This window comes from Lampetra fluviatilis, chromosome 78, assembly GCF_964198595.1.
Source record: "Lampetra fluviatilis chromosome 78, kcLamFluv1.1, whole genome shotgun sequence".
Taxonomy (NCBI): Eukaryota; Metazoa; Chordata; class Hyperoartia; order Petromyzontiformes; family Petromyzontidae; genus Lampetra; species Lampetra fluviatilis.
This window is the reverse complement of record NC_136352.1, coordinates 2,334,083-2,356,134: the sequence shown is the minus strand read 5'-3', so window position 1 is coordinate 2,356,134 and position 22,052 is coordinate 2,334,083. Positions and strand designations below refer to the sequence as shown.

The 22,052-nt window shown below is 47.0% G+C and overlaps 1 protein-coding gene across 2 annotated transcripts in view; it reads left to right on the top strand.

The window, feature by feature from the left end:
• Positions 1-462: 462 nt before the first annotated feature.
• The window catches only part of LOC144953561 (uncharacterized), a 50,719-nt gene continuing 29,129 nt past the window's right edge, over positions 463-22,052 (top strand). The window contains exons 1-2 of one of the 2 annotated variants that reach the window (XM_078884141.1): positions 464-512; positions 11,379-16,037. In XM_078884141.1, coding sequence (XP_078740267.1) covers positions 11,419-12,660 — 1,242 coding nt within the window. In that variant the 5' untranslated portion in view covers positions 464-512; positions 11,379-11,418 and the 3' untranslated portion in view covers positions 12,661-16,037. Of the gene's footprint in view, positions 513-11,378; positions 16,038-22,052 lie in introns of those variants that run through there. The other variant, XR_013640830.1, reaches the window with a different exon arrangement.

Here is a 22,052-nt window from a genome sequence, read left to right as displayed (position 1 = left end):
TGGGATGCAAGTTAAACAACAACAACCACAAGACAACTTAGATTAAGGCCATCAGTCTAACTCTGGCCTACAACAAACATGGCGAAACCGAAAAACTTTTCAAAAATCACCAAAATAAAGCCATAAAAGCAATGTAATTTGACTTAATGCTTTCGTGACTGCAGGAATTAATATCCTTTGGGTCTTTCTGTAAAGCCACATAGATATAAAAAAAATAACAACATTACGTTTCGATCGCAACAAGCAATCGTCCTCAGGTGAAAAAATTACGATTGCTTGTGTTTCGATCGAAACGTCGTGATGTTAATTTATTTTTTCTATCCTTATTTGGGCAAAGCCACGCACAGTTACTGGCGGCTCATTAACATAATTTATTCAGTTACACCGCCGCTCGTTGGGGGAGGGGATTGTGTTGATCCCCGCAAGTGACGTCATGTCACCGCCTGCTGCCGCATGACGTCACGAGACATCAGGAAGCTGCTGCACTGCGCGCGCTTTCACTGAGATCCGAGGTGAGAAGTTCACATCGTGGTGGTTGTTGTCGTGGTTGTTGTTGTTTACCCAGGTAGAGCCTCGCATCTTCTTTCTCTTGGAAGGATATCAATTGAGTAGCAACGAGTATGGAATCGATGTCCAGGTTGGAACATTACAACGCGGGGCCTTGCCATGCAGGGACTTGCCTCCTGCCCTCACCTGATTGTATTTGCTTTAATTCTCTGACTAGCAGTCGCCGCCCGCGGTGTATATACTTGGTTGGTGGGGAGTTGAAAGGGGCTGGACACAATATACATGTTTTGGTGATTGTTTTATGTTTATTTTTGTGAGGTTATATGTATTTTTATGAGACGCTCAATCGAGGGTGTTCAGACTCCCTCACGTCATCTCCAAATGCCCGCGCACTGATTTCCGTCATATCAGCGCCTTTGTAGACGTACTTGTACAGGTACTTGATCGCCGTGATGCTCGAGCACACCTCAACGTTGATGTGGCAATCGTATTTGTGAGAGAAGAATGCATTGTACACAACAACCCATTGATTGAATGTCGCATTGTCATATTTATTGGCCTTGAACTTGAGCACGCCGTCCGTTCGCAGGCGTCTTCTGTAGACAGGAAAGCCATTCTGGTTGGTTTGTGTCACCTCGGACAGTGCCTTCGGGAAACCCTTGGTGCACTCGCCGTCCTTTATACACGGAGAGCTGGGGTTTAGGGCTCCACACGGGCCGTGCATCATGCTGGTCAAAACCGTGTTGTACAGATCACTGTTCTTCACGTCATCTGGAAGTTCCGCGGACACAAAATTGTCAAAGTCCTGGCGAGTCCTAGGTTTGTCTTCATGGGCGAGAAGAATGAGTATGTGAGCGTGCGGCAGTCCACGCTTCTGAAACTCGACCACATAGATTCGCGCGATTTGCTGCCCAAACACCCCATCATCGAGATCCTTTAACGCAGCGTTGAACTTTTGTTGCCACACACGTGCGACAATATCTGGCATATCTTGAGCAGTTCGGTGTGGTCCGTTTCTGTCTATCGTCTTTGTGATTTCATCCCATTGAGGGTTGCACGTCACAGTCATGAACAAATCCGGCTTGCCAAACTCGCGCACCATCGCCATGGAGTCCTGATACTGCGAGTACATGTATCTCTCACCACCCGTGAACGACGCTGGAAGTACGACGCTTTGTCCGACTCGATCAAGGAAGTGACGGCGGCGGCTTGGCTCTGGATGCACTAACATGCCTGTGTGACGATCGTATTCCGACACTAAGCCTTGGTTTTCGCCTAATGCAACAACGCCCTCATGCAGGTACGCATCCAGAACTCCCATGTAAATATCCGCTCGAAGTGTCTTCTGGTTTGCTGCGACCCAGCGCAGATTCTCATGTTCACACTTGGCACGTTGGTCGACCACCCACTGCTGGAACAGTCGCCCGCCTTGGTGGAGAACCGACTGGTCGTTTTCCTTCTGGTAGAGTCGGTACGCAACATGTTCGCGAAGCGCCATTCGCGTCTTGTTCCGATACGTAGCGCCGTTCGTGTACTCATCCGTGTACGTCCAACCCAGTTCCCCGAGAGGGAGCAAGAGAGGACATTGAAGTGAATCGTATATGGAATGGGTTTCGAACAGTCGCAAAAGCCCACCTGACCGTGGGAAGAGAAGCAAGTCTCAGTTGTTCGCCGCGTTGCCGTCATCAACCAACACAGCAGCAACCTCCGTGGCCGTGGGGAGATTGTGCGTGCGAGGTCCCGCATAGTTGTTGGCACGCAGGCGAAACACAACGTTGACGGGGTTCTCGCCGGCTTCGATCATGCTTCTCATCCGCTGACCCATCGTAAGGAACTCGCGCGCAAACGGGTTGCTCGTCTCCATCATGTGCTCCAAGTCCAACAGTGCGACTCTGTTCAGGCCACAAAAAATACCCTGTCGGCGAGCCACTCGTGCTTCGATATCTGGATCGTACACGTAAATCTGCGCAAACTTGGGCTTCGTTGTCTAACCGGCCTGATCCATATATGGTAACAAAGATCCCAAGAAATGGCCCATCGCTCCTTGGATACGGTATGTATACACGCCTCTCTGCCCTCGAACACTTTGATCTTCTGCTACTGGGTCGAAGCGGCGATTGCTGAAAGACGCACCAAGCGACGTAAATGCAAACACTTGATTGTACATGCGTATCTGCTTCCGGAACTCTTCATCTTGGTACCACTTGCGTAGAATGGCCGGTGCAGGCTGGAGTGGCGGAAGAGCGACCTTGCCGCCAATGCAGCATGTGATGGAAGCATCGCCTGGCCACTTCCATGCTCGACACTTCGAGAAAACCGAAGTTGGCTCTGGTAGTTTGTGTCTTCCTGCGATGACATTCTTCCCCGAAACTCTCGAGACTTCAAACTCGTCTTGGTTGGCGAGGGCGTCCTTGTAGCGCTTGGTTCGCCGTTGAACGCGTCGCTGTTCCAGCGTCTCCTCGACTTCGTTTTCTGTCCTCTCCATTTTCCGTTGGGACTGGCGCTGTCGCATCTCCTCTAGTTGTTCTTCCGTCATCCTGGCGAGACGTTCAGCTTCCAGCTCAGCATGGCGTCGACGCGCTTCCTCCTGCAGTTCTTCTGTCAACCTCCCGCGGCGCTCTGCTTCCAGCACACTGTGGCGACGTCGTTCTTTGTCTTGCTGCTCTTCCGTCAACCTTCGGCGCCGCTCAGCTTCCGAGTTAATGCGACGATATCGTTCATCCAGTAGTCGCTCGGCAGTCATTCTCGAATGACGCTGGGCCTCCAGCGCAGCGCGATGCGCTCGCTCAGCATCTTGTTGAAACGGAGATTGCTCAGCACGTCGCTTTAGGCGACGCAACTCCTGAAGGCCTAGTGTGAGTTGTGGATCCTCCCGCGCAGCGGCTCGAGCAATGACAAAGGCAGGGTCGTCTTGTTCTTGCTTACCTTCCTCAAGATCCACGTGGAAGTCGCCGGGAGAAATGACATGATCGTGTACGTCCATGAGGACATCCTGCATATCACTTGGTTGATCCATTGCGTCGTTGCCAGCGTTGGTTTCTATGCGCCCTTCATCGATAACATTCCCCAAGTCAAGCTCTCGCATGGCCTTATTCAACCGAAATCGCTCCACTCGGCGGCAATTGCGGCGACGATCTTTGACCTCCTTCGGCTCGGCCGCGGCAGGAGTTGCTTTTACGATTTCGTTTTTGTGCAAAGCGTCCTCGAGCTCCTCTCGTGTCTCTCTCTTTCGCTTGCTATAGGGATAGGGATGAGTAATTATAATAGGTGACATTGACTATGAAATAGTTGAGCAGCTTACGCACCCTTTCCGTGTTCCACGACCAGGGCTTGTAGTCATTGTGGTGGCTGTCGTCAGATATCTGGAAGTCTGCGTACACAAACGTGACGCGTTATACAGAAAGCCTATGTAAACCGCGTTGCCTCTCAGTCTGTGACATCTGAAGCACTGTAGAATATATATCTCGCTGTACTGTTGCGCACGGGTACTGGCAGATAAAGTCCCCCCGACTGACGCACAAACGTTGTGACGACAGATATAATACACGCAGTGCCTCTACCCTGCTCGCTACCAAGTCCCTAGGCGACCGCCAGCTATGTTCTTGCGCGTTCAGAGTGTTTTTTTTACCCAAACATGAGCCTCACTTCCGCACGCACCACTATCCACCATAAGCGCACACTGGCACACTTACAGATGCAGCGGTTTGTTATTTTTTATTTAATTTGTAACGCAGCATCGATATGCGCTCCACCATCCACCATGCCCTTGCATTGCAAAGACACAGCTCCGGTGTGCGTGAGGGTGTGCGCCAGCCACAGTGACATTGGTCAGCAATGGCACCGTTCCGGTCGCACACAGGTTGGCCCCTGCATCCTCCGTCTGTATGTACACACATAGATCCGCTATGGGGCCAGCTGTTTTTTTATTTCGAAAATGTTATTTGTCGGTGTTATGCCGTCCATGGAGACGTGATCAACGTCAATACATCCAAATGGTAATAAGCCGGATGAAGCGAAAAGTAACCATTGTACCCATCAAACAGTCAGCTCGGTTGCCCCATGGGGGTATTGACCCATGGGCGGAACTCCCGAAACTGTAGGGGGCGCTACGCAACTGGTCGTGGTCCCGGCAGGTGAAGCTGCCAGCTCAGTCCGCTAAGACTCACTGTATAGCGACCCCTGCCTACTCGTAAGGTAAAGTTGTTTGGGGACTCCACTAATGGCAGCACGCAGCACCCATTTTGTTACGTAAATATACGTTATATTACCGTAACTACCATTCGCACACTTGCATACACACCACACTCACACAGCGCAGGATGTGCGCCCACAGTGCACTGCACCACTGCGGCGCAGACCTTGGCAGACCTATGCTATCACACAGCGCTTACCTTCTGTGTGCTTCTGCTTGTTTGGAAATGGACGACTGACTGACTGACGCGTGCTGCCGCCACAAAGCACGCAGGCCACTTTGAGGCAATGAAATGTAAGGGATAATTAATTAGTCCAATGAGATTGAAGGCAACACCTACAGAATTTCTCGAGCGCTGGTTTGATATGTAGGGCGGGGAACTGTGCAGGGCCACTTTGCACACACTTGTTTCGGCCCAATGAAAGATTAAGCACAGTGGTTTCAAGGGAATGGGCGCAATATTGATGGAGCTGCGTACGAAAGAGTGGTCAGTTTTGTCCACTGGGCCGTCGAACCGAACCCCACCAATAATGAACAGATTTTATTGAAAGTTCTGGAATTGAAAATGTACGTGGCTATCTGATTAGTGGAGGGTTCTTGGTTGCAGCCGCGGACGTTCTTCGTTGGGGAGATATTGCCACCAGGACGCAGTGTTCGGCGGGTGCAACAGCAACACTGTACCTACAGTAGATTTTGCGTTGCGACCATCACTGTGAATATGGTGTTGCGTGAAAGTAGGTGCAATTGTTGACCGAAGAGACGCTGTTGTGCGGCAGGTTTATTTATTTATATTTGTCGAATGAAAGTGAGCTGTGGCTTTTTGCCGGCTGTTTTATTAATTGTTATCTACTTATCAGAGCTAGCTGTTTGGGCGGGTCCGTAAATAAATTAACGTCCAGATACGCATGCAGACGACCAAACCAGCGTAGTTGTTTAAGATTAAGTTTAATTTGTCTTCATCTGGCTCACGACTTTGAAACTTTATTTCTTTTAAATATTTCTACAGTTTTTTTTTATCTCACCAGGTCAAGCTTATTAACGTGTGGAAATGTATATCGGTAAAATACTCTAAACGCGTGGTGATGTTGACTCTAAATGTGGAGGGAATAAGTAATATTTAAAAAAAAAAATTTTTAAAACACGCTTTCATGAAATGTACTCGTAATGGCAGGACTCCACGACTCTAGGAAATAGCCCTGAAGCTTGCCATAACGTAAGGGGCCGTGGTCATTTACAGCCAACGTTAGTTGAGCGTGGACAATTAGACCCAAGCCGAAACATAACATATAAATTATGATAGAATATAGTATTGTCATCAGTATGACATAAGTATACCAAGTTTGCAGTCGATACCACATTGGGAAGTTGGTTAATATTGAGTTACAAGATTTGAGGATACAACAACAACAGACAGTAAGTTAATAAAAAGCATGTAATCAAAACCGCAGGATCCGGAGGAAAATCACGCGACCACGGGGAGAGAGAAACACGAAAACTCCAACTATACATCCATAATACAGGTTTATTTGGGTTAGATCGCGTAAATATATAAAGGTGTCGTTAAACCCGCCACCCTCCCGACACAGCCAACTATTAAGGGAACCAGAGTGTACAACTAATAAGGGTTGTCACATGCACGGAACGCGGCCAATTCGTCACTAGTACAGCACATCGGTTGTGCGTTGGAGAGCCAAGCCACAACATTTACAATCTGAGTACGACGTTCGCCAGTAATTACAACCAGCATCATCAGGCGACAGCCAAATGTTGTGGCTTTCCTCTGTGGGAATATAAATCAGGTCGCTGGGTTTATAGCACAGCACGCTAACCATTGCACTTCCACTCCCCACTCATGCACAAACATCATCGGAAGTATAGTATTTATTCAGTAGTAACTCAGTTACCCGGCTTCGCACAAGTCTCGGTAATCAAACATTTGGTACTGGCTTTATTAGAATTATTGCATTCTGCCAATGAAGTCCGTAAATGTGTGTACAGTATATTGTTACGGTTTTTTGGTTGTGATATACAATCACAGGGCTTGTTTGTTCATAATGAGGACAGCTTTTAAATTTGTTGCCCTTGGAGAGCTTCATGATAGACAATGTTGGATGTTGGATGTTTTGGCATATGTTTAATCCAGGGGTGGGAACGTCCGGCCCGTGGGCCGTATAATGCCCGCAAAATCATTTAATCTGGCCCTGCCAAGGCAACCGCAGGTGGGACTCGAAATTAAATAAATCTAGGAGCAAACCTGGAAAAGCAGTTGCGAGTTGCAAAATCATCAATACCAGCTAACATCACACGCCTCGCCAAAGAGAAGCAGTTCCAGCCATCACATTAGGGGTGAGTTAATTAAATGTTTGACCAAATATAACAGGCTAATTTTTAATTTGATAATTTTATGGCCTGCGAATGATGTTATAAGTATCCAAATAGCCCTTGGCAGAAAAAAGGTTCCCCACCCCTGGTTTAATCGACTGAAGCTTCAAGTTTGGCATACATGACAACCAATTGGTGGAAGAGCTCTTTGCAATTAAATAGATTTAAGCTGCCGTTTTCGCACCATGATCCTGAAGGCAAAGAAGTCCATGGCAAAAATCTTTTTTTGTGTTTGCAAGCCTGTTGCTGGGTCAGTTTGGCAAAGTAGGAAATTGTAGCCATCATCACCTTGCCAGCAAATCCGTAGACATTGAAGAGCATCATAGGATCGGTATTCCATTTCCGTGTAGGGTATTGTTCCTCAGTTGCAAGACGATGCCTCGAGTGAAATGTTGTTCAGCAGTCAGAATGACAGCAACTTCAGATGTTGTAAGTGCATTTAAGTGGCACTCATGTTGACCATGTGGAGTTTAGTCAGCATGAATGACAACATTGTACTCGGAAGTCATCTTCTCCGTGGCACACTTGAAACTGTGAACATAAAGAGTTTTGCTTATGGAGCATGTCTTTCCATAGCAATAGGACTTGCATCTTGGTGTTGATATTTTTGCTATGCTGGTGAGCCTGTCTAGTATTTTCAGACATGCAAGTAGATCTGTGGTAATGTAGGTAGGTCATTAGGTAGTGGCAGCAGACTACCAATGCGATTATGTAACTGGCCCTGCACTTTAAATGTGGGCATGTAGCCAGATGTCAGGATGAGTTAGTTGGTGCCAAAACATGTAATTTTGAAGCATGAGTTATATCTTCTATTGTTTCGGAATTGGCTTGCATAGGTAGTGTTGGCAGGTATAAATACATGAATAGGCTTGGGATGGTCATTAATTGTAGGCAGCTGAACCATGGTACATTTGCAGCATAGCCCTGGAGAGTCTCCTTTCCATGGCATGCATGGCAGTAGCTGCAAGAAGGAGACATGGAACCAATAGCAGGAAATTATTTTTCTGTAGGTGCAGCCATCGCAGCACTGGCAGCATGCCATCTTGCTTCTTAGTGTTCAGGAGTGTCATTATCAATAGGTGCAGCTATCGCAGCCCTGGCAACATGCTCTTGCTTCTCAGTGTTCAGGATATGCATTAGCTGTAGGTGCAGCACAGGCAGCATGCTGTCTAACTTTGTGTTAAAGAGTTTCATTAGCTCTCGGTGCAGTCATTGCAGAACTTGTACGAATGGCATCAATTATTGTAATCGACTTTGGTGAAGAGAAGTGCACGTTTCCCGCGAGGAACATAGGTGGAGGTCAAAGTTAATAAGCATAAAAAAGTAAATAGTGTGTGAGTGAATGCTATTTAGCGATTGTTGAGGAAGTGATAGTTGAATGTGTAATCGTTGTAGGAATGTGAAGACATAGCCGCAAAGCAACGAAGTAATTGTTTGTAGTGTTTGATGTGGGTATTCATAGTTTGTGTGTGGTGGTGTGTGTACATATATAATTATTTTAACACTAGTGCGTCTATTTGCATGCTTTTTTTCCCTTACCAGGCGATGTAGATTTGATGTATTTAGTCGTAGCTGTTGTATAGCATCTATGTTGGCCCCATGCATTACATTACGTAGCATCTTCAATAACTATGTAGTTTGAGAAGCTCCCAATGGTCATATAAAAACAGTGCATTCGTTACGATTACAATGATACGCTAATCGATGCTTTGTTAAAGTTAAAGGATTGCTCCCTGCTGGTCAACCATGTTACATCTGCTGATGGTTTGGCAATGGCTACTCAATGAGATTGCATTAGGGGATGTTGTTCTGTGCCTTGATAATTCCATCATGAAATGAGGCCTTGCAAATGTTCCACAAAAATAAATCACCTGCCTGGGAATGTCATGTCATATAACACTCCACCTGCCCAACTCTCCATAAATAATCAGGCAGCTCTACAAATGTTGGAAGAGCTCCCATACCTGGTTAATGTGTTCACGTCCAGCTCTGGTTTGGAAGCCAATGTCTCATTTAAATTTAGTCGAGCAGCATTCTTTCATTAGACCGTGTAACACTGTGGAAGGTGCCTGGACGTTTGCTCCATACAAAGCTTTGAGTGTCCATCGCCAAGGTCAAGTCCGTCTGAGACCATCCCTCTCCCTGCCATACTGGCATCGCTCCCGCCCCTCACCCTTAATCCTGCGGATGTTCGACGCACAGGATGGCACCACTTAGCCATTTTGAGCTGGCCCGACTGAGTTACGTGGGCCACGCGGCCACGAGGCGCTTGTTGGCGAACACAACCCCAGGGCCTGGCTCTAGGGGTGAAATCAATATAGAATAGGATGCCCCCAATAGCCTCCCCCTGGAACTCTACCAGACACGTCCCACTGGGCGAAGACCCCGGGGCTGGCCCAAGACTATGTCGCTCGGCTGGCCTGGGAACGCTTGGGAATTCCCCAGGATGAGCTAGAGTCTGTCGCCAGGGAAAGAGAGACCTGGACCGTGCTACTCAGCATGCTGCCATCGCGACCCTCACCAGGACAAGCGTTTTTAGATACTAACGAACAAAGCTGTGATTCTTCTTGGCCACAGATATTACTCTGTGGATGCAAAATATGTACGTATTTAAATGATTTGTGCTGCTTTATACAATGAAGGCTTGCCTGCCTATGATTTATCTTCTATTCAACCAGACTATATTGTATTAGAAGCTTACAGATCCTTAAGATATCAATATAGAGTATAATCTTGAGTCTCTTTGGCAGGCGAGGCTGCATTGGTTCGGTCATGAATCCCACATTCCCAGACACTGCATGCTCAAGCAGCTTTTGTTTGTTCAGATATTAGGGGCTGAACAGGCATGGCATTGGCTAGAGAAGAGATTGGAGGATATGGAGGTGATCGGACCTGCTGATGACTGGTGCCAGGAGTGAAGGTCGACCTCTCTGGAGGAGGCCCGTGAGATATGCTGCAGGGCAGTTAATAGATATTTGCTCTGCAACAACGATGAGGTCGTAAGAGCGACGCCCACATTATTGGGTGGAATGCTGGGTTCCTAACACCCAGCAAGACAGTGGGGAGCACAGCTGGTTCATCTGTCAGTCATCCCTTGACATCTGGATGATTCCAATTACCTGCTGACAAGGAATCCACACTTTAATGGCCTCAAATTGCACCTATCATGGCATTAGCACTGTGATAAGGTTACTTCCAATTCGTCATGAATGGTGAATGTCTTGTTTATATAATACTAGCGTGAAGTACCCGGCGTTGCCCAGGGGAAAAATATATTTAAAAACTTCTCAACTTAAAAACATAACATATACAAATGGAAATAAAACTTTGATCATTACCTCATGAATTAAACTTAAAATAAAAAATAAATAAAGTTTGTTGCATGTCGGGAAGTATACTAAACATTTCAAACAGACACACATATTCACAAATTTCCCTTTTTTATATATATAGATGTTCATGATCCATGTGAAATGTATGTGAATTTAAGAGGTTTTTTTGCGGGGAGTTGTGGCGCAGTTATTTCACTGCATTATGAACTCAACAATTAGTTTGATTATCACCGACAGCAAACATGATTGATAAGTGAAAACTGAACTGCTTGTGGGCCTCTGCTATGTTGATTGATCTTAAATTAATTACATAGTGAAGTGAGAAAAGCATCAATACTGAGCAGATGAAAGTGGCCTGGCATGGTTCTGGACACACCACCACCTTTCTACCATGCCAGTATGTGACAGTGTCAAGTTTGTATTTGCTGTAAAGTATATTAACTATTGAACATGGAGGTTAAATAAAAACAATAGTTTATTTTTTAGTTTTCCTAGAACTTTTTGTAAGAATGGAAACAGTCAGGAAATTAACACGGCATATGTGCAGTTGATGTTAGGTTTGATCATCCGAGCATTCAAGCAAATCTGAGCCTGGCTTCACACCTCTAAGTTGCGATTGAACATTCATTTATGCATTTCTGCATAATACAAATAGTATTATTTTCAACAGCCTTTGCTATGTTAGCTGAATTTCTGCTTTTATAAATATTCCTTTTGTAGCCAGGCAGCCAAAATAGTTTGGTTGGTGTTTTGGGTTAACTTTTATTTTGCAGAAACTAGGGCTTCCAGGCATATTTATAACCATTTGCCCTCTCATTGTGTGCCTTAACAGCCCGTGTGATGAATTGGGGAATATCTTGATTATATGAATAAGTATAGACATGTAAGTCATGTGTGACTGTATATATTAATTCATCTGTGCCTCGATACTGATGTAGATGGTATCTATTTTTTTCTGTCTGCAGCTGAAGCTTCTTTTGACGCTTCCTCTTCAGAATTGGTCTGATGGAGCAAAGGCACTCAGCGCAGCTCGGTACAAAAAGAGAACAATGCGACCAGTATGCAAACAGCACGGATCGTACTGGAAATTTGACACAGGACCAGAGAACTCAAACAGGAGAGAAACCCTTCAAGTGCACCGTGTGTGAGAAGGCATTTGCAAAGTCATCAGTTCTTCAGAGACACCAGAGAATACACACAGGAGAGAAACCCTTCAGGTGCACTTTGTGCGGGAAGCCGTTTGCAGTGTCATCACATCTTCAAAGACACCAGAGAACACACACAGGAGAGAAACCTTTCAAGTGCACTTTCTGTGAAAAGGCATTTGCATGGTCATCAGGTCTTCAGATCCACCAGAGAACACATACAGGAGAGAAACCCTTCAAGTGCAGTGTGTGTGGGAAGGCATTTTCAACTTCATCTAGTCTTAAACAACACCAGAGAACACACACAGGAGAGAAATCCTTCAGGTGCACTCTGTGCGGGATGCTGTTTGCAGTGTCATCAAATCTTAAAACACACAAGAGAACACACACGAGAGAGAAAACTTTCAAGTGCAGTGTCTGTGGGAAGGCATTTTCAAAAGCATTTGCTCTTAAAACACACCAAAGAACACACACAGGAGAGAAACCCTTCAAGTGCACTGTGTGTGAGAAGGCATTTGCACAGTCATCAGTTCTTCAGAGCCACCAGAGAACACACACAGGAGAGAAACCCTTCAAGTGCAGTGTGTGTGAGAAGGCATTTTCAGGTTTATCTGCTTTTAAATATCACCAGAAAACACACACAGGAGCTAAACCCTTCAAGTGCACTTTGTGCGGGAAGGCGTTTGTACTGTCATCACAACTTCAAAGACACCAGAGTACAGGCAGGCATCAGAAGATCCCCAAGAAGCCGAGTCTGAAATCAGCTTGTGAAAGTCAAAGTGCTGCAATGTGCCCATCCTTCATGAAAAAAGAACCACAAGAAAATCTCAGCTTGGACACTTTAAAAGGTATCAAGGTGAAATATGAAGAGGCGAAGGTGAAATGTGAAGTGACAGTGAAGAGCGAAGAAGTGAAGGTGAAATGTGAAGATGAATATTCAACTCCAAAATTAGACCTTCACATCGATGGAGGCAACGTGAAGCAGGAGGAGAATTCTGACTGTGAGGCAGAGCGAGGCAACTCCCAGCAGTTTGTGGAAGTGGAGGTGTGGGTGGACTTCTTAGACAATACAAAGTCAAATGCAGACCCGGTAGATGTGTAAGCTTGAGACAATGAAGCTCCAATAAATGCACTTTTGTCACAGACTAAAAGAACACCAAAGAAAGTACTGTCTGTGAAAAGACATTTGCACGGTCATCAGTTCTTCAGATTCACCAGAGAACACACGGAGAAACCCTTCATGTGCAGTGTGTGTGAGAAGGCATTTTCAGGTTTATCTGCTTTTAAATATCACCAGAAAACACACACAGGAGCTAAACCCTTCAAGTGCACTTTGTGCGGGAAGGCGTTTGTACTGTCATCACAACTTCAAAGACACCAGAGAACAGGCAGGCATAAAAAAATCCCCAAGAAGCCGAGTCTGAAATCAGCTTGTGAAAGTCAAAGTGCTGCAATGTGCCCATCCTTCATGAAAAAATAACCACAAGAAAATCTCAGCTTGGACACTTTAAAAGGTATCAAGGTGAAATATGAAGAGGCGAAGGTGAAATGTGAAGTGACAGTGAAGAGCGAAGAAGTGAAGGTGAAATGTGAAGATGAATATTCAACTCCAAAATTAGACCTTCACATCAATGGAGGCAACGTGAAGCAGGAGGAGAATTCTGACTGTGAGGCAGAGCGAGGCAACTCCCAGCAGTTTGTGGAAGTGGAGGTGTGGGTGGACTTCTTAGATAATACAAAGTCAAAAGGAGACCCAGTAGATGTGGAGTGTAGCAGCGCCGAGTGGTGACCAGGGGTTAGCAATTTTGGGTGTACCCACCCAAAGGGAAATTATCCATCTTGTGGCTCACAGAACTAGCTAGATGGTTCCAGAAGGGGGGCGTGGCCAGGGCGGATCCTGGAAGGATAAAAGGGGGCGAGAGAGGGAGCTCGAGGCTGTCCGTGGGAGTCAGGGTCGTCTTGTCGTTGCTGCTGTCTTTGTCATCACTGCCATCTTTGTCATCGCTCGACGTTGCCACTGCTAGGTAGTTAACCAGCTATCTAGTTAATCAGTGCCATGGTTGCTAGGCGGTCAGTGTTGTGCTATGTGCTAGCAAGTAAAACTGTGAGTTATGATAAATAAATAAAAAGGTGCCTCTACAGTTTATTGTCTCCAGTCGTACACTACAGATGTGTAAGCTTGAGACAATGAAGCTCCAATAGATTCACTTTTGTCACAGGCCTTTAATGAAAATTAAGTGAAGTTGAACACTTAATTCGTAGATTCAACCTGCAGAGTAAGAGCGGCCAGTATGTGGACCCGTGGGTTGGGTAGATGTCTAAACAGAAGCGAGAGCCAACAAGCTCCCAAGCATTCACTATGTTATGATAATAATATTTGCATTCATATGGTGCTTAATTCTCCATATTAGCGTTTTTTTTGGGTTAGATCGCGTAAATATAAATGTTTTGTGAAACCCGACACTGCGCGATTTGTTCTCCAACACCGGTGTGCTGTACTAGTGTGTAATAACGCCGACTGTTGTCCAGCAAAGGCAACTGCGGTGGACAAATAGTACACACACCAGTGAGCATATACATGGGGGTGTCGGCAGGGCAAAGGAACTGGGATAAGGGTTACGGAAGACCCCATCCGGAAGCCCCTGGAGCCTGCTCGTGGGTTCGAGAAGGGAGGTGCGGCCAGGGCAGAGCCAGGCCGCGCTGGGTAGCATAAAAGCAGCTGAGAGTGGGAGCTCAGGGCTGTCGGTTTTAGGAGTTGGCTCGTCGCGTCGCCACTATCATCTTCGCAGCCTTCATCGCTGCCGTCTTTGCTAGATATTGCGCGGCCGGATAGTTGTTGGCCGTCTCGGTCAGCGCTATCGGTGTTACATGGTCAGGGTTGTGTTTACGCGAGGTTAGATGACTAGGGAGAGTTTGATGGTGAACCTGTGAACCTGTGAAGGTGTCAATAAAGAAGGTGCCCCCTTATAAACCTTGTCTCCCTCTACGATGACACTACAACTGGTGTTAGGAGTGGGGTGAAGAAATAACCCACCTATAGTGTCGTCGGAGGATGGTAATGGCGAAACATTAATCCCTCCTGCAGCCCCGGGACCACGGTTACGAAGCCTGTTGGCGGAGAGAGAAATCTGCGGGAGAGCGGCGGCTAATCGACGAGGGAGGACCCCGTTCCTCCGTGGTCACGTGTGCCGAGCACGCGGCATGGCCGAGCACCGCCGTGTTGAGGGGAGCGTGGGATGGCGCAGGAGGCGCGCCACGGTCAGCGACGCGGAAAGGAGTCACGAGGGGACCCTGGCGGCGGTCCTCATCAGTGCGGGAGAGTGGAGGAGCCTGGGCCGGAAACCGCGCATGTGGTGGGTGCCATTTTGCCCGTGGAGGGCTTGGCAAGGTCGGCGGGTGCTATTTTGCTTAGAGCACAGGACAGCGCTAAAGTCGATGGCACTGCAAGGGGCAATTTCTGGCCTATCGTGCGACGCCCGTGCGAAATTTCTCCAGCGGAAGCGAGGGGAAGCCGAGACCCCTTCCCTTTGTGGGAGGCGCTGCTCGTGCTGGGGCGGTTGTATTGTATGGTCGCGGGAAGTGTTGCAACCAAGGTTTTTTTTGTGGTGAATTTTTTTTCGTGTTGGTGGTGTTCCTCGGAGTTGGGGGTTGCTCTTCCTGTCCACCGGTTGCAGATGCTGGATGTCAGCCAACTGTTGTCCAGCAACGGTAACTGCGGTGGACAAACAGTACACACGCCGGTGAGCATATACACGAGTGTGTCGGCAGGGCGGAGGAACTGGGGCAAGGGTCATGGAAGACCCTATCTGGAAGTCCCTGGAACCTGCTAGTGAGTTCGAGAAGAAAGGTGTGACCAGGGTGGAGCCAGGCCACGCTGGGTAGCATAAAAGCAGCTGAGAGCGGGAGCTCAGCGCTGCCGGTTCTGGGAGTGGGCTCGTCTCGTCCTCGCTGTCACCTTCGCTGCCTTCGTCGCTGCCGTCTTTGCTAGATATTGCGCGACCGGATAGTTGTTGGCTGTCTCGGTCAACGCCATCGGTGTTACACGGTCAGGGTTGTGTTTAGGCTAGGCTAGATGACTAGAGATAGTGCATTAATATTTATGCGATCTAAGCCAAAAAACCTATTGGATGATATTGGTCGCGAAAGCCTACGTGTTAAACTTGCTTAATTGCCTCGGCAATTTGGAGTTTTGTATCATATCTCATCACGAACACTCGAAGAGCACCCCCAAGTGGGAGCTGCCTCTGTGTGGCATAAGGTGGCCCAGCACCAGCTGCATGTGGACATGCGTCTGTCAGTAGGGGGCAATAATTGGTGTAATCTCCGTTGTGTAATTTCTGGATATTTGGATTTAACCAAATTTTGACAATGACACCAACATGCAATGACCTACGTGTTTTGAATAACACAATAGTATGTTTTACATCCACTGTTAAACAGACGGTGCATATTTTAGTTAATATTACTGGAGTCGCCAGGTGTGGCTGTTGGATTTGTACCTTAAACCTCTGCAATAAATAATGTGCGACCACTTGGCTTCCCTCAATCTGAGTGTTGGCATGCAAGCGTGAATGCAGATGTTCCATTTAGAGGGGCCTACGTACATTTCACGTCTAAAGAAGGGAGGGCTTGACTGGTCGAGAAGACCCGAAGCTTCACGCAGAGCGACAGACCAGGTAGCTTCCAAACAGCATTGTGCAGCTGATGAAAAGATGTCGCCTGACTGATTCGGACCACCCACACACTGTCTACACACATGCAGTGTAGACGTATTATGTACACACAATGTACACGCAAAGCATACTCACACAGTCTGCACATACACAGAGTGTTTACACAAACAGTAACAAGAACGACCGCCATCAGCCACTAAGTGACGGTGACGTCACCATGGCGCTTGTGCCAGGTTATGTGCATGTTAAGGCCACGTTAAGTGTCGAACGCCCGCCGGCAGAAGTTCACGGGGCAGACTCAGGTGCCATGGGTCGACTGACTGAGATGACTGACCGATGTACCACTTGTGCCCCGATTGTGCCAACAGTGTACACACACCGTGTACATGTGATGCCACAGCAACGGAGAAACTCCGCCGGCGTCGCCATCTCCTTGCACCCCTCCACACGAACGCACGCACACCCCCACGAAACACACACGCACCCACGTAGGGTCTAGAATGGGGGTGCCTGGCCCACGGGTTTTCATCTGAAGGGCCCCTAGCAGGGATGTCCCCCGGTTTCCCATTGTCAGGAGATTGGCCGACCGCTCCCCAGGTCGGATTACATGGCGGTCACCCTAAAGTCAACTTAAAAAGTCATAGGGGCGCAAAGAGCTTTACTTGCTGGCCGCGATGAAGCATACACAACATGGGCGGTGGGGCCTCGAAGGCAAACACTCTACAGGCAGTGCAAACAGTGGGGTGGGGGGAAAATCCCTGGGCGCCCTAGGAGGACGATTTAAGAGAAAGACATGGGGAATTACCGGTGAATCAGAGATGAGGGACGCAGATACGGGGACAATGGAGAGGGGGGGGAAGAGGGGGGGATGTGATGCCCCCCGTAACGGCCAGAGTGTTAAAAATTCGGCAGGCAAAGTGCACGATTGGCTGCGCAGGATGACATCATGTCACCCGGGAATTAATGGGCTCTGAGAGGATAGGGGAAGGAGAGAGCGAATTGAGTTCAGAGTTCTCCTGCGATCCGTGGTGAATCCCAGCCGCCCTCAATGTCCGCCTGATGCCTGCTGGGTGTAGCTGCGAACCATCGCCCAGGCAGAGTCTTCTCTGTCCAGTGTCCTCCCCAACTACCACCGTGTCCGTGCGACGCCGTGAGTGTGTCTGCGAGGTGAGTGATCGTTCAGTTGGTCGATTCAACCCAGTTCGCCCGTTAGACCTAGCTCGAGATAGTCGCACATCGCGAAGGGCGGCACGCCCCAAGCCCCGCGGTGGGAATAGGCTATTCCGTTTTCCCATCCATAAACTTTAAAGTAGTTTCATTAACACTTTTGTGCCGTTTCTATTATTAATTATTTACTTATTGCGTGCCATCGACCGTACCAACTGACAACAATTGCGTGGGGGGGGGGGCGGACCCTACTAAGTGATGCGCGTTCACTCCAGCTCACGGGGGACATTTCATTTTACGCGTTTAACAGCCAATACACACAATGACGCTGCGGATATTTCTTCACAGTGTGATGTCCTCTTGCCCCCCCCCCCCAAACACGATGCGTCCAGTTTATACTACAGACTCTGTAGATAATATTTTTTTAGTGCTTACGTAGCATTATTCTTGCATGCCCGGGGAATGCTGGGGGGGGGATAGCGGCCCAGCCCCTAGCCTGGCAAAGTGCCAACTCCGCCGCCTCGCCAATGTAGGCCAGCACGGGGGCTACGCATGGCACAAGGCCTCAACATGGCTATGGTAAGTACAAAGTTCCTTGCTGCTTATGCTAACAACTCAAGTCCATTGTTTACTATTGTTAAACACATTAGTTGACAAACATTACAATAATGTTTGTGTGCAGAAAATTAATCACGTTCATTGCTTATTATGATTAAACAAATACGTTACCAGATATTACAATAATTATGTTTGTGTGCAGATAACTCAGGTTCATTGTTTACCATTATGAAACAAGTTCACAGATACACTATGGGAACCTCATTTGCCAGTAAAATTATAATTGGTTTTTTACCCTTCTATCTGTGCGCCTTTTGGCGTCATCTGGTCCAACCCATGAGACCAGGCTCTAAGGAAAGCTGTCTCGGGTGTGGACCAATCAACTTCAAGGACAGTGCACATTATCAGTTATGTCTTGTTTGTATTATGACTGCAGGTATTGTGGTCTATGCAAACATGACTCCTTGTAAAAAGGTGTCAGTTTTGTTGCCAGATAGAAGGGTTAAAAACCAATTATCAAGTTCACGGATGTTATGATAATTATGTTTGTGTGCACAAAACTAATTTTTCATTATTAGGTTGCTAAGTATTCGCTTTTTTTGCTGTGCTTTTATGCCAGTATGTGATGTGGCCTGCTGCCTGCTAATTAATTAACGTCAGTGCACTGCCACTCTATTATCTACACTGCTCATTTTCCTTTTAACCATTATGAGTGTATGCCAGTCTATAATCTGTTGCCTGCTTCTTTACCTCACTCAGTGTACTGCCAGCCTTTCATGTCGACTGTATTCTGCTTTTTCAGCTGCTGCCCGTATTGCCAGCTTTTTATGCCGACTGTATCAATGCTTATGTCATTGAGTCGGGGTACTGGCAGTCTATAATCTAGACGGTAGCCTGCTTCTCAACTTACCTGTGCGTACTGCTGCTCTTTAATTTACACTTATTTCTGCTTATTTCTTCAATGCATTTCTATTGTTTCGATTGCTCACGTCACGCTATTTACTCATATGTAGTACTGCCATACTGATAGCTATGCCATCATCGGGGATTGTTGTGCACGTCGATGTGTGTGAGTCGATGTGTGTGTGTTTGAGTCCATATGTGTGTGTGTGTGTAGGTCCATACGTGTGTTTAAGTCCATGTGTGTGTCTGCCTTTTTCGAACGGACAACGCCCGATGTGTGTGTGTACGTCGAAGTGTGTGTGTGTCAGTCCATTTGTGTGCGTATCAGTCGCTGTGTGTGTGAGTCCATGTGTGTGCATGGCTCCATCTGAGTGTGTAAGTCAATGTGGGTTTGTGTGTCTATGTGTGTCAGTCGATGTGTATGTGTACGTCGATGTGTATGTATTTGTCAGTCCATACGTGTGTGTTAGTCCACATGTGTAAGTCCATACATGTGTGTGTCACTCGATGTGTGTGTAAGTCAATGCGTGTGTGTGAGTCCATGTGTGTTAATCCATGTGTCTGCATCTAAAGTAGATGTCTGTGTGTCACAGTCCATATGTGTGTAGGGCAACGTGTGTGCAAGTCTATATATGTGTGTAAGTCTATATATGTGTGTGTAAGTCCATGTGTGTGTGTCTTAGTTGATATGGATGTGTGTAAGTACATGTGTGTTTACGTCAATGTGTGTGTGAGTCCACGTATGTCTGTGTGAGTCGATGTGTGTGTGTGTGAATCGCTGTATGTGTGTACGTCGATATGTGTGTGTAACTCCATGTGTGTGTATCTAAAGTGCATGTCTATGCGTGTGAGTCCATATGTGTGTGTGTGTGTGTCAGTCCATGGGCGTCTGTGTTAGTCGCTTTGTGTGCATGGCTCCATGTCAGTCAGTGTAAGTCCATTTCTTTGCGTGTCTGTAGGTCCACGTGTGCGTGTGAGTGAATGCATGTGCTTTATTGACCTGCTCAAGGCCTATGATACCATCAGTAGGCCTGGCCTCTGGGTTGGTCTTCATGCTTTCGGAGTCCCTCAAACTTAGCTCACGATCCTTAAAGACCTTCATGATGGTGAGCGGCCCCGCGTCAAACTACGTGGCCGTCAGTCAGAACCATTCCCTCTACACCTTGGAGTGTGACAGGGATGTCCTCTGGCTACACATTATTTAACATATCTTTTGACCACGTAGTTCGTGAAGCCTTCAATGGCCGTACCCGAGGAATTACCATAAGGTACAGATACAATGGGAGGCTGATCGATGCCCGTGTGCGCTCAAGGGATGCCTCCCTATTGCTCAACCATGTTATGTATGCCCATGCTCTGGTGATTGCTACTCACTGCTGCTGAACCTGGAGCTTGCCACTAAGAGGTGGGGCCTTACCATCAGCCCAAACAACCTGCCTGGGTATTTTGTACCATCGGACAATCCACCCCCACAACTCACAATTGGTGATGCGGCAGTTGTGGAGAGATCGGAGAGATTTCCATACCTGGCCAGTGTGCTCATGACCGGCTCCGGTTTAACAGCAGAGGTCTCACTCCAAATCAGTCGAGCGCTATTCTCTTTTCATCGGCTGCGTTACGCTGTGTGGAAGCTACCTGCTCTCTCGCTGCGCATGAAGTTCCAGGTCTTCTCGGCCACGGTCATTCCCTCCCTTCTCTACGCTTGCGAAGCGTGCACCCCCCTAATGGAACAACTTTGCCGGTTACAAACATTTAGGCTGGCCTGCTAACGATCTATCCTGGGTTTAATCATGTGTGTGTGCGTCTAAGTCGATGTGTTTCTATGTGTGTGGGTCGATGTCTGTGTCTAAGTCCATGTGTGTGTCTGCCTTTTTCGCCCGAGCAACGCCGGGTACTTACCGCTAGTATTATTATAACCACCAAGCTTTGACAATACCTTACTACTGTATCTGTGTATGTATATGTAAGGTTTTTAAGAGAAGTTTTGAAATATGTTATAAAACGTGTTGCCTCCAAGAAGCCTCGCTCTCCCTCTGTACCCACTACATATGCATTGTCTTTGAAACTGATTGGTCCACATCAGAGACAGCTTTCTCTTGAGACTAGGCTCAAAAGAAAGCTGTCTCTGGTGTGGACCAATCAGTTTCAAAGACAATGCATATATTATAAGAGTACGTTTTTTTCTTTTTGGTTCTTTCGGTAAAGTCACGTATAAAGATAAAATAATAAATAAAATAATAGCTGTTAAAATATGAAATAAAATAATAGCTATTATTTTATCTTTATACGTGACTTTACCGAAAGAACCAAAGAATAATTCCTGCAGTCACGAAAGCTCCAAAATTAAGTACGTTTTTTGTTTGCATTCTGACCACAAGCATTGTGGTTAATGCAGACATGATTCCTTGTAAAAGGTTTCAGTTTGGTGTTTTAACATCTTAACACCTGTTTTGTTGCCAGAAAAAAAGGTAAAACCTATTCTCAATAATAACAATATCACGTTTCGATCGCAACACAAGCAATCGTCTTCTTTTTTCACCTGAAGACGATTGCTTGTGTTGCGATCGAAACGTCGTGATATTGTTATATTATTTTGATTATTTTTTTCTATCTACGTGACTTTACAGAAAGACCCAAAGAATATGAATTCCTGCAGTCACGAAAGCTTTAAGTCAAATCAGGATTTTTACTGGAACGGAAATCGGCAGTGACCAACCAGACGTGACATCACGCTCAAAAACGCGGTGGAGGGGTGTTGGGGGAGAATACCTTGGTGACATGACGTCACTAGCGAGGTACACCTTCAGGCGTCTCACACCGAGGAGGCAATGCAGAGTGGTGACGTCAGAGCGAGAAATCGGGGTTTGAGTTTAAGTTTACAGTATTTATATTCCTTTTTCATTGCTGCCTCTTTTGAACAGAGACCCCTTGGGTGCGTGAGCTCAACAACAACGTGAACATTATTTTGTGTACACAGTTTGTAGAGTGTGTGCACAAACTGTGTGTATACAGTGTGTCCACTGTGTCTGTACACTGTTGGCACAGTAGGGGATACAGGTGGTGCATCGGCCAGTCATCTCAGTCGACCCATGGCACCTGAGTCTGCCCTGTGACCTCCTGCCGGCGGGCTTTCGACACTTCACGTGGCCTTAACGTGCACAGTCTGGCACAAGCGCCGTGGTGACGTCACCTT